Here is a 14132-nt window from a genome sequence, read left to right on the forward strand (position 1 = left end):
ATTTGTATTCTTATATTGTCTTAGAATAAAGATACTTTTGAATATGTCTGTAAATCATTAGACAATAGAGTAATTAATTCATTAATTTAAAAAAAAATATAAGGGTCTTATGTATCTCTAGCAGTTCTGCTTAAGACTTTCAGTGATGATCTGGACAAAAGGATCGAGGGCATTTTTGGTAAGTTTGCAGACAACACCAGGTTGGGTGGGAGTGTTGATCTGCTGGAGGGCAGGAAGGCTCTACAGAGAGATCTGGACAGGCTGGCTTGGTGCTCCAAGCCCAAATGTATGGTTTAACAAGGCAAAGTGACAGGTCCTGCATATGGGTTACCTACCAGAGAAGATTTATATTGGATATTAGGAAGAATTTCTTGCCAAAAAGGTTTGTCAAGCACTGGACTAGGCTGCCTAGGGAAGTGTTAGAGTCACCATCCCTGGAGTATTTAAGAGGCATGTGGCTGTGCCTGTTAGGGCATGGTTTAGTGCTGATCTTGACAGTGCTGGGTTAACAGTTGATCTGAGAGGTCTGCTCTAGCCTAAATGACTCTATGATATAAGGATGTGTGATCCCATGAAGTATGCAATTAAATACTTGCTTGGAAATGTGTGAGTCACTCAAGGAGCAGGAATTGCTTGCTTTCATTATGGGAGGAGTTGGGAGTCAGGAGAATTTCACTTCTGGAGAAGGATTGTTGTCTTTAGTTAATTTTCAAGGTACCTGGACTCTTGAGCTACTTGGCTGGAAGTACGAGGGACAAAGAAGCATACTTTTAAATTGCAGTTCCTAAATTGAATATTCCAGGCCCATGCTCTGTTAACTCACTGTCTTTCAGTCTTCTTACATGACTTTACCATTGCTGCAGGTTTTTTGGTTTTGTTCAGTAGCATACGTCCAGCGTGGTTGTGACTGAGCTGATGGATGTGCCTGAGCCTGTGTCAGGAGCACAGCAGCCTCAGAGAGAGAGGCCTGGGGAGAAGCAGCTGAGGGCAGCTACCTGGGAGACATCCCTGGGAAGAGGCAAGGAGGACTGAGTGTCAGAAAGACATCTCCTAATTGAAATTTCAGAGGCCATCATTGAACAGGAGATGCATAGCACAAAGGACTGTATCAGAATTAAGATAATAGAAAGTGACAGTGGCAGATGATAGAATATAGAGGGAATTGGGAAAGGCTGCACCAAGGTGAGAGGAAGTTACATCAAACTAAGTAATCTGAGTTAAATAGCTTGACACATGCAACACTGACATCTTAGTAAGTTTGTCAGAAACAAATTTAGAAAGAAAGCCATGGTTTGGCTGTTGCTAGTTTTATATTTGAAAATGCAGCTAAGTTAAAGATTCTGTTGAGTTACTTTTCTTTCATATTCTGTTCATGCTTGTGGTTCGGAAGTGTGGAGGAAGGAAAGATGGGATGGTGCAAAAAACTGAGACCTGAGAAGGGCTTTATGGAAATAAACTTGTTTCATTGTAGATTTATTGGCAGAAATAAAAATAGTCGTCACTTCGTCTTGTCAGAACTGTAAACAGACACCATATTGAAACAAGGGATGCAGATATATTCAGAAAGTGCCTTTGTTTACATAGCTGCTTCTTTGAGTTTGATCAGATGTTTATTGACCAATATTACAGTGTTTTCTTTGAGAAACTCTATTATAGAATGGGCGTCATCCAGAAGCAGCAAATAATGAGTGAGAAAGAGACAGAGAATCATCTTTGATGGTGCTAACAAATAACAGTGGGTCCAAAGCTAGTTTGATAGATAAGCAAATTGATACATAGCCTTCCTGTAAACCAGTTTTCCTCTGCTTCCCCTGTAGATATACTGGAGTCGTGGGCTTCTTCCATTCATGTGTCTTACCAGAAGGTAATTCCTATGGCCTCATGGAGGTTCACAGATTTTGTTAACAGGATGAGAAAGTACAAGAATGCTGGCTCAGATGTTGGGGAACTTCCTCAGCAGGAGATCTTTAATATTCTTCAGGGTTAAATAATCTTCTCCGCTTCTCCTGGTCCTATCATTAGAAACTATTGTTCCTTCCTCTTTATTTCTGTATATTTCTGTATATTTCACAGAATATTTTGTGTCTCCTGTCTATTTAAGCTGGTCCCCAGCTGAGATTTTTTTCATCACATCAGAAGTACCAGTAGGTGCCAGTAGCAATTTTGGGAGCTGCTTAGGCTGGCAGCTGCTCTTATGCTAGGAGGTAGATCAATAAGGTGTTTGCTGCTATGGTAAGTCTGATGAAAAATTAATACATTTTTACTTTTAAAGCAAGTAAGTCTTCCTTGATTAGTGACATATTAGATATCTGAAGGGAGACAAAGAGGATGGTAATGCAAGTTGCAGTTTACCAAGAGTCTGCATTAGTCTTAGGGCTAAAATGATTAGTAAGACAAATCAGATCTGGCTGCCTTTGCAGGAAGAGCTGTAGATTTGCCACAAGGCATTGATGAAAAAGTGGCTGATGTGTCTGGTTGACTAGTTATGAGACAGGCATGAGAAGGAGAGACAGGGTCTTAAATTCTCATGGGAAAAGCAGAAAATGTAGAACTGTAGAATATCTGATAGGTTATCCAGAAAATATAATGAAGTTATACTAAGTTTGCTCTGAAAATTTGATTGATTTCTGGTTTGTGCTGTTTCTTTTAAAAGATATTTCTGAACTCAGCATCTTCAATTGTAATCACACCCATTTGTTCTCTTTTCAAATCAGTTCCCTAATATAGTCAGGAATTATATGTATTATATATATAGTATATATATTCAGTCTAATAGTTCTTCTTTTTTCCCAGTGTTCATCTCCCCCCACTGCCATCATGAGGCTAGTCTCATTCTGTAGATGACTGTTCTTTTTCTTGCCATTCATACTTTTGCCATTCCTCACTATGAAATCATAGCCTCTTTCTCTGCCCATTCTTGTTTGCATTCTTTCCTGAGTATATGATGAGAGTTTTATACTTGTGTCTCACCAGCACCTGAACAATGATGTTTATGCCTGTGTCTCTGTCATGGAAATTTCTTACTTGATATATCCAAGGCAGTCAAGAGCAGCCAACAATCACCCTGTTTAAGCAAGAGGAAAGCTGTGATGAGACTATTTCAAGTACACACAAAAGCACCACATTTGAAAAACTAGAGAAACACACTATTATCTGTTAACTAAGAATAAAATGGCATTTGCAGCATTTAAGTATAAACTTGAAAAATTTTTCATCTTACATAATTTAGGGGCTTAGTAAATCTCATTTTCCTGTTTTTTCAAGTTTTACAAGTAAGTAAACTGAACATCTTGTCTAGACAATCAGGTATACCTTTCATACTGTGCTTGGAAGACAAGGTCACCTGTCTTGGCCATATTTCTCACCATCATTTGTTCCCACTTGTGGTTTATCATTTTCATCAGCTTTAAATTACTCATAGTTTTTGTCAGGGTTTTGTGTCAGATCAGCCTCTCACTGCTATCTGCTCTTGTTTCCCTGCATTTCTTCAGTTCTTTCCACATGTTAAATAAGCCCTTTCTTACCTGGCCCTTTGCCTGCATTGCAAGTGTTCTTTCAAGGCTTCTTGTGAGGTGTCCCTCTGTGTGTCTGTACACTGGGGGAAGAGCAGTAGGATATAGCAGTGCAGGGAGGGCTGAACATTTCTCATTAGGCACAGCAGTGTGCTGCCTTCCTTGCTCAAGGGCCAATGCCAGCCCCATTGGACCAGTGCTTATACTCATGCTAATGTTCTGTGGCATGCAATGTTTCTCCCTCCATTCAGATCTTCATCTACTCCCAGCTTGATTCAATGAGATCTGTAGCAGCTAAGTCATATTAGAAAAAATTAGGCCATCAATCTATTATTAAGCTGGAAAGTGTTTTATATTTTGTGTTTGCCCTCAGGGTAGCTCAGAACATTCCACGGCTGATCTGCCCTGAGTATGAGAGGGCTGGGGTTTAGGTGTTAAAAGATGTGTGCATTTACTGAGGGAGCTGTGGAGTTTTGTTTAAAACATTTGGTTTCCAGCCTTGCAGCTAGGCTGAACCAAGGCCTAGGTGTTTGTCACTGGGACCTTTATGGTTCTCTTAGTTTAGGTGCTTTCAAAAAAATGTCCTGTTTGAAAAAAATGTACCTGCTGGGCAAGTAGCTACTACATCTAAGAGGCAGTGTCTGTTCTGCAGTGTAGGGAAATTTTCCTGCAATGGTGTTTAAGTTCATTCTACTTGTCTCTGAGCAAAGATCAGTGTATACTCTTAGAAAATGTGTAGAATAGACCAGTGTATACTCTTAGAAATGTTCTGCTTTTGATAATATATCTGCACTCTCTGAAAACTAAAAATCTACCCCCAATTTTTACTGTATAGCTGTCTCTCTGTTTAACCACGTTGCTTGATAAAATGGCCATCTTTTGTGTACTCTTAATGATTTCCTTTGTTAATCTCAGCTTTTTAAAAGAAAATAGGTATTTAGATCAAGTCTTTTATACAGGTTATTTCACAGAACAGATGATGTTGGAAGGCATCACTGGCAATCATCTACTCAAAGCAGGGACAAGTGCAGCTCAGGACCCTGTCAAACAGGTTTTGAATGCTTCCAAAGACAGACACTCCACAAATTCTCTGGACAGTTGGTTTCAATGTTCAGTAGCACAGAGTTCTTAGCACAAAATGATTACTCTTTCAGATATGCATAATACACAGAGTAAGACAGGGAAGCATCCAAAATCATTAGCTGATTGTCAGGATCTTGGCCTTAGTGACTAATTGGCTTTAGTGACTGGTCCAGGCACTAAAAATATCTTTTCAAAGGCATGATTTAGTGTCAGAATGAAAATTATTCCACTTGTGGCTTGGATGTTGTTGTTCTAAGTGTTGAGGGGAGAGAAGGTATGAGGAGGATTGAATTTTCACAATCAGGTCCTTTAGTGCCTGCTTGAAATGCCACATTGGGATGTTTGCTTTCTCACCTCATCATTGCCTCGACATGTCACTTTGGATTTGGTGCAAGAAAGAGTTAATTTAAGGCAATTTGTGCAAGCTGCTACAGAGAGTATGAGTCAATAGCATCGTGCTTTGAGCCTAAGCAGCAGAAGAACTGACATGCAAAGAGTTGAAAAGAGACATCTCTGTTTAGTGCACACTCAACTTCCAAAGGCAGTGGCTGGGGTAGAAAAACGATTTGAATATGAACTAAAGAGTTGCCCAGAGGAAGGAAAGAGTAATGACTGTCTATGGCCAAGAAGAGGTGGAGGGCCCTGGCTGAGATGCATGGTCTCTGTCTGTCCTTTCATATTGCTGTTGCTGACTCACTGCCCTAAGATGACATGTGTTGGCACTCTTTAAACTGGTGTCTTGTATTTTTATTTTCTTTCAGTTGCTAATTTGACATTACAGACCATACTCTTGAACTGTTGTACATCCTTTATAAATTGCTTTAAGATATTTTAGTGTGATAAGACAATATAAAAATTGAAGTCATTATTGCTGCCTTTATCACCAGAAGAATTGGACAGCTGGCATTGATCTGCAAGAGACTTAAATTCAATAGTTTGTTATTACATTAACCCTTAGAATTCTTCTTGTCTGTGATTTCAAAGAAAGGTTTCCTAGTCAAAAGGTCATCCATTGTAATGTGTAGTGTTTGAGAGATGCAGAAGGGCTGAAAATCTATGAATGCTGTCATTTTTATCTGATCAGTAACATCTTGCTTTATTAATAGTAATATCCCAGTATTTTACATTGTGTCATATCAAGATCCTGTGGATCTGCTTGTGAGTGAAATATAGCAGTTTGTGAAAGGCATGCTGCTAACTCCTTGGTTTGGGGCAAATATTCTGTGCCCCTTTACATTTCTAGCATTTATCTTAAATTTTTTAATTAAAATAATTATAAAAATTCTCTACTCCTTGCTAGTTTGCAATGAAAGATTTGAATAAGGGCCTTATCTTGCTGTGTTGAGTAACACTTTCTAATGAGCTAAATTGTAGCATTCATCCAAAGCCACAGTAATGGTAGCACAGAGGCTGCTGTGTTGCAGAGGGAATAACTTGTTCTTTGCTTTCTTCTCCTGGTTTCAGAATAAGGCCTGAGAAGTCAAAGATGGGATTTTTCATAATTAAAAAACAGAGGAAGTAAAAAGTTGAACCTGTTTAAGAAAGTGAACCAAACATGTAATTTTCAAGGTAGTATCCATGTAGCTCCAGTTTGATTTGTTTTCATTGGCCAGGGCACCTTTAGATAGCAAATGTGCATAGTGGCAATCAAGAGTCAGTAGGGGGCTGCACAACACTCCTCCCTGTACTACCTCACAGCAGTGGGCAAGGCCAAAGAGAGTAAGTTTTCATTTTCTTCCTAGGGTAAAATTCTGCGTGATGCTTTAGTTCTCTGCTTGGTTCAAATAATTCCTTATTGTTGGCTCAGCCAGGGTACAGCCTTGCTCCTGTTTATTTATAGCACAGCCATGCCCAAAAGATGGAGTCAGAGTTCCACTAGCAGAATTGTAGATTGTTTGATTTTTTTAACATCTACAATCTGCCTGGAGCTGTATTTCAACATTACCTAATGCTTAAGATAAGTCACAAACTGGGAGTGAATGCCTGCAAAGACCATAGGCAGATGGTTTTTTATAGTTGGACAAAATATTTTTTTGGGAATGTTTTAGATATAACTGATAGAAATCTCTGGGGGTTTTTTCCCAATTTTGCTGTGACAGTTTATTGTTAAGAGGGATTTGGAAGTCTGAACCATGAAGTACAGAACCATCCTGGGAAATGGTGCTGGTAAACTATAGACATATCTGAATTGCAACAATATTCATCACTGATATATCTTAAATTGATTTAATTTGTAAAACCCACAGTCATTGGTTTTCACTCATTTCTTGACATGATGTTTGAAAATAGGTGAGAGTACCTATGTCAGTTGTAGACTTACAGGGGTTGTCCTTCCCATGGGAGAACAACTGGCCCTTAAGAACAGCAACTGGCTGTCTAAAATGACACAAGATTCCTCTTTTACATGCCTGTATCTCACAAAGCACCTGAACAATAGAGAAAAACAATAGAAAAGGGAGGAGTAGCACATAGGTCTCTAACAGTAAGGGAGTACCTAACAGATGGAACAATGTCTGCTCAGAATAAGGTATTTCAGGGCTGAGAATTTTTTATGTAGTGAATTATCGTGTCAGAGTGAGCCTATTGCACTAATGGAAATTCTTGGGTGATTTTTCTTCTTGGCTTTTTCTTCCAGGCCGTGCTTTGCTGAGACTTACTGACAAAAAGCTTGAACGAATGGGCATTGCCCAGGAAAGCCTGAGACAGCACATTCTGCAGCAAGTCCTTCAGCTGAAGGTGAGAGAAGAAGTCCGAAACCTCCAGCTGCTTACACAAGGTATGGAAAATGTTTTTGATATGGACAGTTACTGAGATCAGATAAGAGAAGTTTGCCTGAGGGCAAAAAAGGTGACTTGATGTTCTTCTACAAGAAATGATGCATGAAAATGCCTCATAGATTCCACATGCTTTCCAAGGGGGGGATCAAAAAGTAAAATAATGCATAAATAAATAGAGATATTCAGCTGCCTGTTTTGTGTGATTAATAGGCTCCATCTATAATTTGATGGTGGTCCTTCCTAAGTGTCTGCTTACTAAGATGAAAATAATTATGTATTAAGGGCATAGATGGAAGACCTATTGTCTTTAAAAGCATTGTCCATTTTGCATTAATTGTTTACTTTCAGTGTTAGATGAAACAGTGTCGTTTCTGTCACCTGTTTTATGGTAAGAGCTGTCAGTGGAAAATTACCTGTTAGACTGTTTTTTGCAGATGGCTGATTCCTTCTTCATGTTGAAATAATTGTATTGACTTGAATAGAGTTGCTTCTAATTTTTGCTGCTAAGAAAAAACAAAGCTGGGTTTAATATTAAGTCTAGATTAGAACACAGAGAAGAAGGAGTAACAAAAGAGGTTATATATATTTTCCAAATGAGGTTTAGACATTCTTTATGATGACTTTTGGTGTTAGCTCTCTAGTAATGGCTGTGGTAACATGAAAGAAAAGCAGTTATTGTGGCAATACTGTAAAGGAACATTTAGACATCCTCTACTATATATCTGCAATACTTTATGTTAAATGTTGTTTGATAGTCCAGTGGGATAGCATAAACCACATATTTCTGTGGTGTTTTGGTTCAGTGCCTGTTGTATGTCACACTGTATGAAAAAAAGCAGAGTTCCTCAGTACATGCAGTGTATTTTTAACAAAATGTCCTTCACACATTACATTATGTTCCTAATTAAGCCTTGCTCACTGTGCTCATCGGGAAAACTTTGATTAGTTGAATAAGCTGCATTTTATCTGAAAGAGCTGAAGTCTCAACTGAATTGTTTCTTCAGGCTGGGTGTCTTGTGGATTGTGATGCAGTTTTAGGGTTCCTTTGTTTTTCCATGAGCTGTTAATAGAAGCTCACCTCATCTTGTGTCATGTCATGCTGAAGCATGAATGTCTTCCTCAGATGTTAAGAACTCTTCTTTTTCCCTTTATCCACTCATCCATTATTCCTACATCCTTTTCTTCAGTGTTGGCCAGGTTCTCTCTTCCACTGCATCTCGAATGTTACTTGAGAGTTTGATGGACTGCAAAGTTCAGGACATCCACCATCACTGTTATGGGCCTGCTTATGGAAGTTGGGATTTGATTGATATGGGACAATGAAGACACATTAGCTATAAACTTGGATCAGTTGATCACTGCTGTCCAGAGAGATTCCTGCATAGACTTGTATATGACATTGAGGACGATGTGTGTCCTGTGATGTGAATTGTTTCTGTCTGGTTCTTCTCTGGACACATAACTGGTGTATGACTTGGGCTCACTCAGGCAGCAGTGACCCCCATTGCAAGGAATTCAGGGCAGCATCCTTTGATGCTGCATTCTTTGCCCATGCAGTTGAGGATGCAAATTTGGACTTTGGTAAGAGAAGGAATAAACGTGCTGGGCTGTGAAGGACAGCCAGGATGTGTGTTTAATGCAGTGTGTGTGTACAGGGAATGTTCTCACGTACTCTGAACCCGCAAGGGCAGGACATCGTGTGCTTTGTGAAAGGCAGCACAGGCTTGGCAAAAAGCTGGAGGTCTGCAGCTCTGGCTGTCTTCCCCATGTTGGTGTTGGCCATTGTGCTGCACTTCAGAGCCGCTCCAATATATCCTTGGGGAAATGGCTGGGTCTGAGAACTTGTGTCAGAAGAATTTATTCCTTGCTTTGCTGGGGTCTGTTAGAGTGTAACCACGTGAGCCAGTGCCCACCGCTGGTGGTGGGGTGGGTCAGCTCAGAGACACAAAACAGGCTGCATTCAAAGCTGTGGTTTTTAGGGTTGGGCGGCCGCTGGTGTGACTACCAGCCACAAGAGCTTGTGGTTGCCCTGTGTTCCAGAGCTCAGCTGGGAATGGCTGTGTGAGGGAGCAAGAGCTTTTTGTCCTTGTGGGGAAGAAAACAGTGGCACTAATCCAAACTCATATCAGTAAAACTATACACAAGTACCATTTTAAAAAACAAATCTGTGAATGGACCTGATGGACTGTAAAACCTCTTGTCTGAAAGCCAATAATCTTCATGTGCTATTGGTCCACCAAGGATAATATGAAAACAGGCATCTCCCAGGTGAATAAAAACAGAATGCTTAAGCAGACTCTTTCTTTTAAAAAGATAGGGGAACCAAAACTGTTTACTTTCATCATCTTAAATGGAGCTGAAGTTATGAGCAGAACAACAGTTTATAAGAACATTCACCTGTGCAGCAAAGCTGTGTTAATTGTCTGATTCCAGGGTGGGGGAGCAGTGAGTGACAGGATGACAGCAGTACTCTGGTCCCTTATCACCTCATTTACACCAAGCTGGAGTGTGTGTCCACTGGAAGTGCTTGATGGCAGTACTAAGGTTAATATAGTATTTCTATACCACAGTACAACTTGTAAAGCTCTTGGTATGTCAGTTGTTCTCCAGAAGTGGTTGTCGCCTTTCTCCAAACCGTGTCCACTCATATTCTTATTATGATTTATATGTTCCTGGTCCAGGTTGTTACTGGAATAGCTTTCTGTAACTTGTTTTGTTTTGTTTTGTTTTGTTTTGTTTAACACTTACAGAACATTTTTCCTGTGAAAAGCTGTTTCTGCCTTTTGGAAATTGCACTCACAAAGTTCAGATCACACTGTAGCTATTGCTATGCTGTGCCTTGCTGTCCTCCAGAAAGAGGGGAAAAAAAAGCCCTCTGTCTCTCAGTGCACAGCTCAGGAGACTGTTAGGTGAAAGAATCTGTTAAAACCCATTTCTGAATTAATGCAGCACACAAGCTGGGTTGCAAGTGTTGAGGTCCTAATTCAGAACCCATTGATGTCAGCAAAAAGACTTCCACTGACTTTAGAACATACGCCAGCTGAAGCTGGATCGAACAGGGAAAGTTTTAAAAAAGCATTATATAATAGTTACCAGATATTTTAAGTGGCTTTGTGTCCTGTTGTCTGCAGAGAAAGTTAACCTCATTTTAAAAACTCAATAGCATTCTTTTCTACTCCTGTTTCAGGAGTAGAAAGTGACTTAAACCCATTTCATTCTTCTTCATTCAAGACACACCATCCAGTCTCTTAAAGCCAGAATAGTATGTGATTGTGTAATTGAAGTCTTGTCTTGAGTTTTAGGAAGACTTTTCTTTGGAGCAAGAGCTGCTTGATTGCCTGATTGAGGCTATTATTGGTAGAAACACTATTCCAGCCTCCACTAGGGTAGAAGGGCACAGGCCCAACTACTGATCTGTGCTTTTTTCCCCAGACTTAGTGATGTCGAGGAACTAATTTGACAAAATATCTTCCAACATCTCTTAGGGAGAGCTGCACACTGTTGGAAACACCATTATTATACTGTTATCACTGTAAGCCTGAGTTGAAAGATCATTTTTTTATAAAAAGCCTTACATAACTACACAGAGAAGGAAGAAGTTATTCTGAGATTTTTCAATGTGAGTCCTGCTTTGGGCTAGCAGAGAGGACACTCCTCAAAGTGGTACAACAGTGCTGTGTGTGTTTCTCTGCAAAGTATCCACAGACAGCAATCTGCTCACAGGGCTGAGCTTGAGAAGCATTTTTGGATTTGGATTAAATGATAACCTGCATTTACAATGATGTTAGGCCCCCTTCTAAGTTCCTCTCTGAGTTTCATATAAGACAGAAGTGCTACTTGAATATACTGCCAGGACAGTATTTCTCCTCCTAGCAAAACATGTTAGAATAAGTCTTTGTGCTTCATTGAAAATCTTCTCAGCAGTTGATACCTGTTGAAATTATTTCTTGACTAAGTTTTCTGCTCATCCTGCGCTGACGCTCAGTTACTGAAATACATATGTGCCCAATGGGAGTCCCAGTAGCACTGATTCCCTCCCTCCCTCCCATTTCCAGCATGGTCCTATTCAAAACCTGTTAAGGTACCCTAGCACTGTATTCTTCCAGAAGGGAAATTAAAGGGCTTTCAGAGTTGCATCTCATCTGCATCTAAATTCAGGAGTGATGCATCCTAACAATAAAAAACTAAGGCAAAAAATGCCATAATGCCTGCATGGGTAAATGAGGAGCTCCTGGTCAAACTCAAACACAAAAAGGAAGCCTTACAGAGACTAGAAGCAAGAACAGGTTGCCTGGGAGAAATGCTGAGAAAGTAAGAAGCAGGAATCAGGTTAGGAAAGCTAAATCTCTGATAGAATTAAAGCTGGCCAGAGATGTCAGCGGGAACAGGAAAATCTTCTATAGGTGCACCAGTGATAAAAGCAAGACTAGGGTGAATGTGAGTCTTCTCTGGAAGATATGGGAGATGTGGTTACCCAGGACATGGAGAAAGCTGAGGTGCTCAAGAAATTTTTTGCCTCAGTTTTCACTGGCAGGTTCTCCAGCCATAGAAGGCAAAGGCAGGGGCTGGGAGAATGAAGAGCCAGTTGTAGGAGATCAGGATCAAGTACATCTAAGGAACCTGAAGGTGCACAAGTCTATGGGACCTGATGAGGTGTATCCACAGGTCCCAATGGACAGATGAAGTGGCAGTGCCACTATCCATTGTATTTGAGAAGTTGTGGCAGTCCAGTCAAGTTCCAGTGATGGGAACCTTAATTTTTAAAAACAGAATAAAGGAAGACTGGGGAAACTACTGGGTGGTCAGTATCACCTCTGTGCCCAGCAAGATCATGGAACAGATGTTAAAGAAACTTTTCTGTCTGACTGGAAGCAAAGCCCCTCCACAGTGGGTGGCTCCAGGCTGATGTGTGCACAGCTTGACTCCCTACACACACACCACTCTCACAGGCAAACAAAGGTTTCCTTACCAGCTCAGCCCAGGGTTTCCCATAGTAGTCTCAGACCTCAGAATTCTTTAAATAGCTTTATCATAGTACAGCAACAAAATAACAGCTCAAGCTGCTGCTTTTGGAACAAAGGAAACCCTGGGCAAGGATACAGGGGAAGGTCTGGGCTCTTCCTGCTGAGTCACTGGCTCCTGCTGTGGCTCTGAGTCACCTGGCTGGTGCCACAGGTCCTTGGGCCCTTTGCTGTGCAAGGGGTCTGTGCCAGGTCTCAGCCTCTCTCCTGCCACCCAGAGCTCAGTCTGCAGCTCTCACTAGCACCAAGCTACCTGTTCTGAGTGTATTCCTGAGCACAGATCCTTCTGGAAACTGTGCTGAGGCACACAGGAGGTAAGCAGGTTTGATGGCCTTCTATGATGGGGTTGCAGGGCTGGTGGGTAAGGAAAGAACAACTGGTAAATCTAACTGGACTTGTGCAAAGCATTTGAGACTGTCCCACATGACATCCTTTTCTTTAAATTGGAGAGACATGGTTTGGATGGATGGATGGATGGATGGATGGATGGATGGATGGATGGATGGATGGATGGATGGATGGATGGATGGATGGACATGGTTTTGATGGATGGATAAGGAATTGGCTGGATGGTCACACTGAAAGAGATGTGGTCAATGGCTCAATGTCCTAAGTGGGGACCAGTGGTGAGTGTCATTCATCGGGGCTTGGCATTGGGACTGGCACTGTCTGACATCTTTGTCAGTGGCATGGACAGTGGGATCCAGTGCACCCTCAGCCATAGGCACCAAACTGTGTGGTGCTGTTGACACTCTGGAGGGAAGAGATGCCATCTAGAGAGGCCTGGTCAGGGTGCAAAGGTGGGCCCATGTAATCCTCATGATGCTCAGTGAGGCCAAATGCAGGGTCCTGCACCTGGGTTGGGACGATGCAAAGCATAAATGCAGGCTGGGAGGAGCATGGATTGAAAGCAACCCTGGGGAGAAGGGCTTGGAGTGTTGGTTAATGAGATGCCCAATGTGAACTGGCAGTGTGCACTTTGTGGCCCAGAGAGCCAAACGTGTCCTGGGCTGCATCAAAGGCAGTGTGACCAGCAGGCCAAGGAAGGTGATTCTGTCCTCTCCTTTGCTCTCCTGAGACCCCACCTGCAGTGCTGCATCCAGTTCTGGGGCCCTGGAGAAGAAGGACATGGAGCTGTTGGAGTGAGTACAGATGAGGAGCATGAAAATGATCAGAGGGATGGAGCGTCTCTTCTGTAGAGACAGGCTGTGAGAGTTGGGATTGCTCAGCCTGGAAAGGTTCTGGAGAGACAAGACCTTACAGCAGCCTTCTGTAGTACCTAAAGGTGACCTACAAGGAGCTGGAGAGAGACTTTTCAAGGGCAAGGATAGGACAAGGAGTAGTGGCTTCAAAGTGAAAGACAGTAAGTTTATATATGATGTAAGGAAGAAATTCTTTATGTGTAGCTGGTGAGGCACTGGAATAGGTTGCCCCAAGAAGCTGTGGCTACCTCATCCCTGGAAGTGTTCAATGCAAGATTGGAACCTGGTCTAGTCCAAGTTGTTCCTGCCTATGTCAGGGGACTTGGAACTGCATGACCTTTAAGGTTCCTTCCAGTCTAAAATATTCTATGATTGTATAACTGAGCAAATAACAAGTGAGAGCCTTGTGTACTAGTGTTGGATCTTTGTAACAGAAACATTGCCTTCTGGATATGTGTGGTGAGTAAGTCAGGACCATGAAACCCTCCTTAACAGAAGTGTTTCACTAGGATTTTGGCAGCATTATCAGCCTGTTAG

At 41.4% G+C, this 14132-nt stretch overlaps 1 protein-coding gene across 2 annotated transcripts in view; it reads left to right on the forward strand.

Annotated features, from left to right (window-relative positions):
- SAMD12 (sterile alpha motif domain containing 12) overlaps nucleotides 1-14132 on the forward strand; it is a 176639-nt gene that overhangs the window by 75643 nt on the left and 86864 nt on the right. For both annotated transcript variants that reach the window (XM_063173240.1, XM_063173230.1), the window contains exon 4: nucleotides 7231-7371. In XM_063173240.1, coding sequence (XP_063029310.1) covers nucleotides 7231-7371 — 141 coding nt within the window. The remainder of the gene's footprint in view (nucleotides 1-7230; nucleotides 7372-14132) is intronic.

The sequence above is a fragment of the Melospiza melodia genome, chromosome 1, assembly GCF_035770615.1.
Source record: "Melospiza melodia melodia isolate bMelMel2 chromosome 1, bMelMel2.pri, whole genome shotgun sequence".
Taxonomy (NCBI): domain Eukaryota; kingdom Metazoa; phylum Chordata; class Aves; order Passeriformes; family Passerellidae; genus Melospiza; species Melospiza melodia.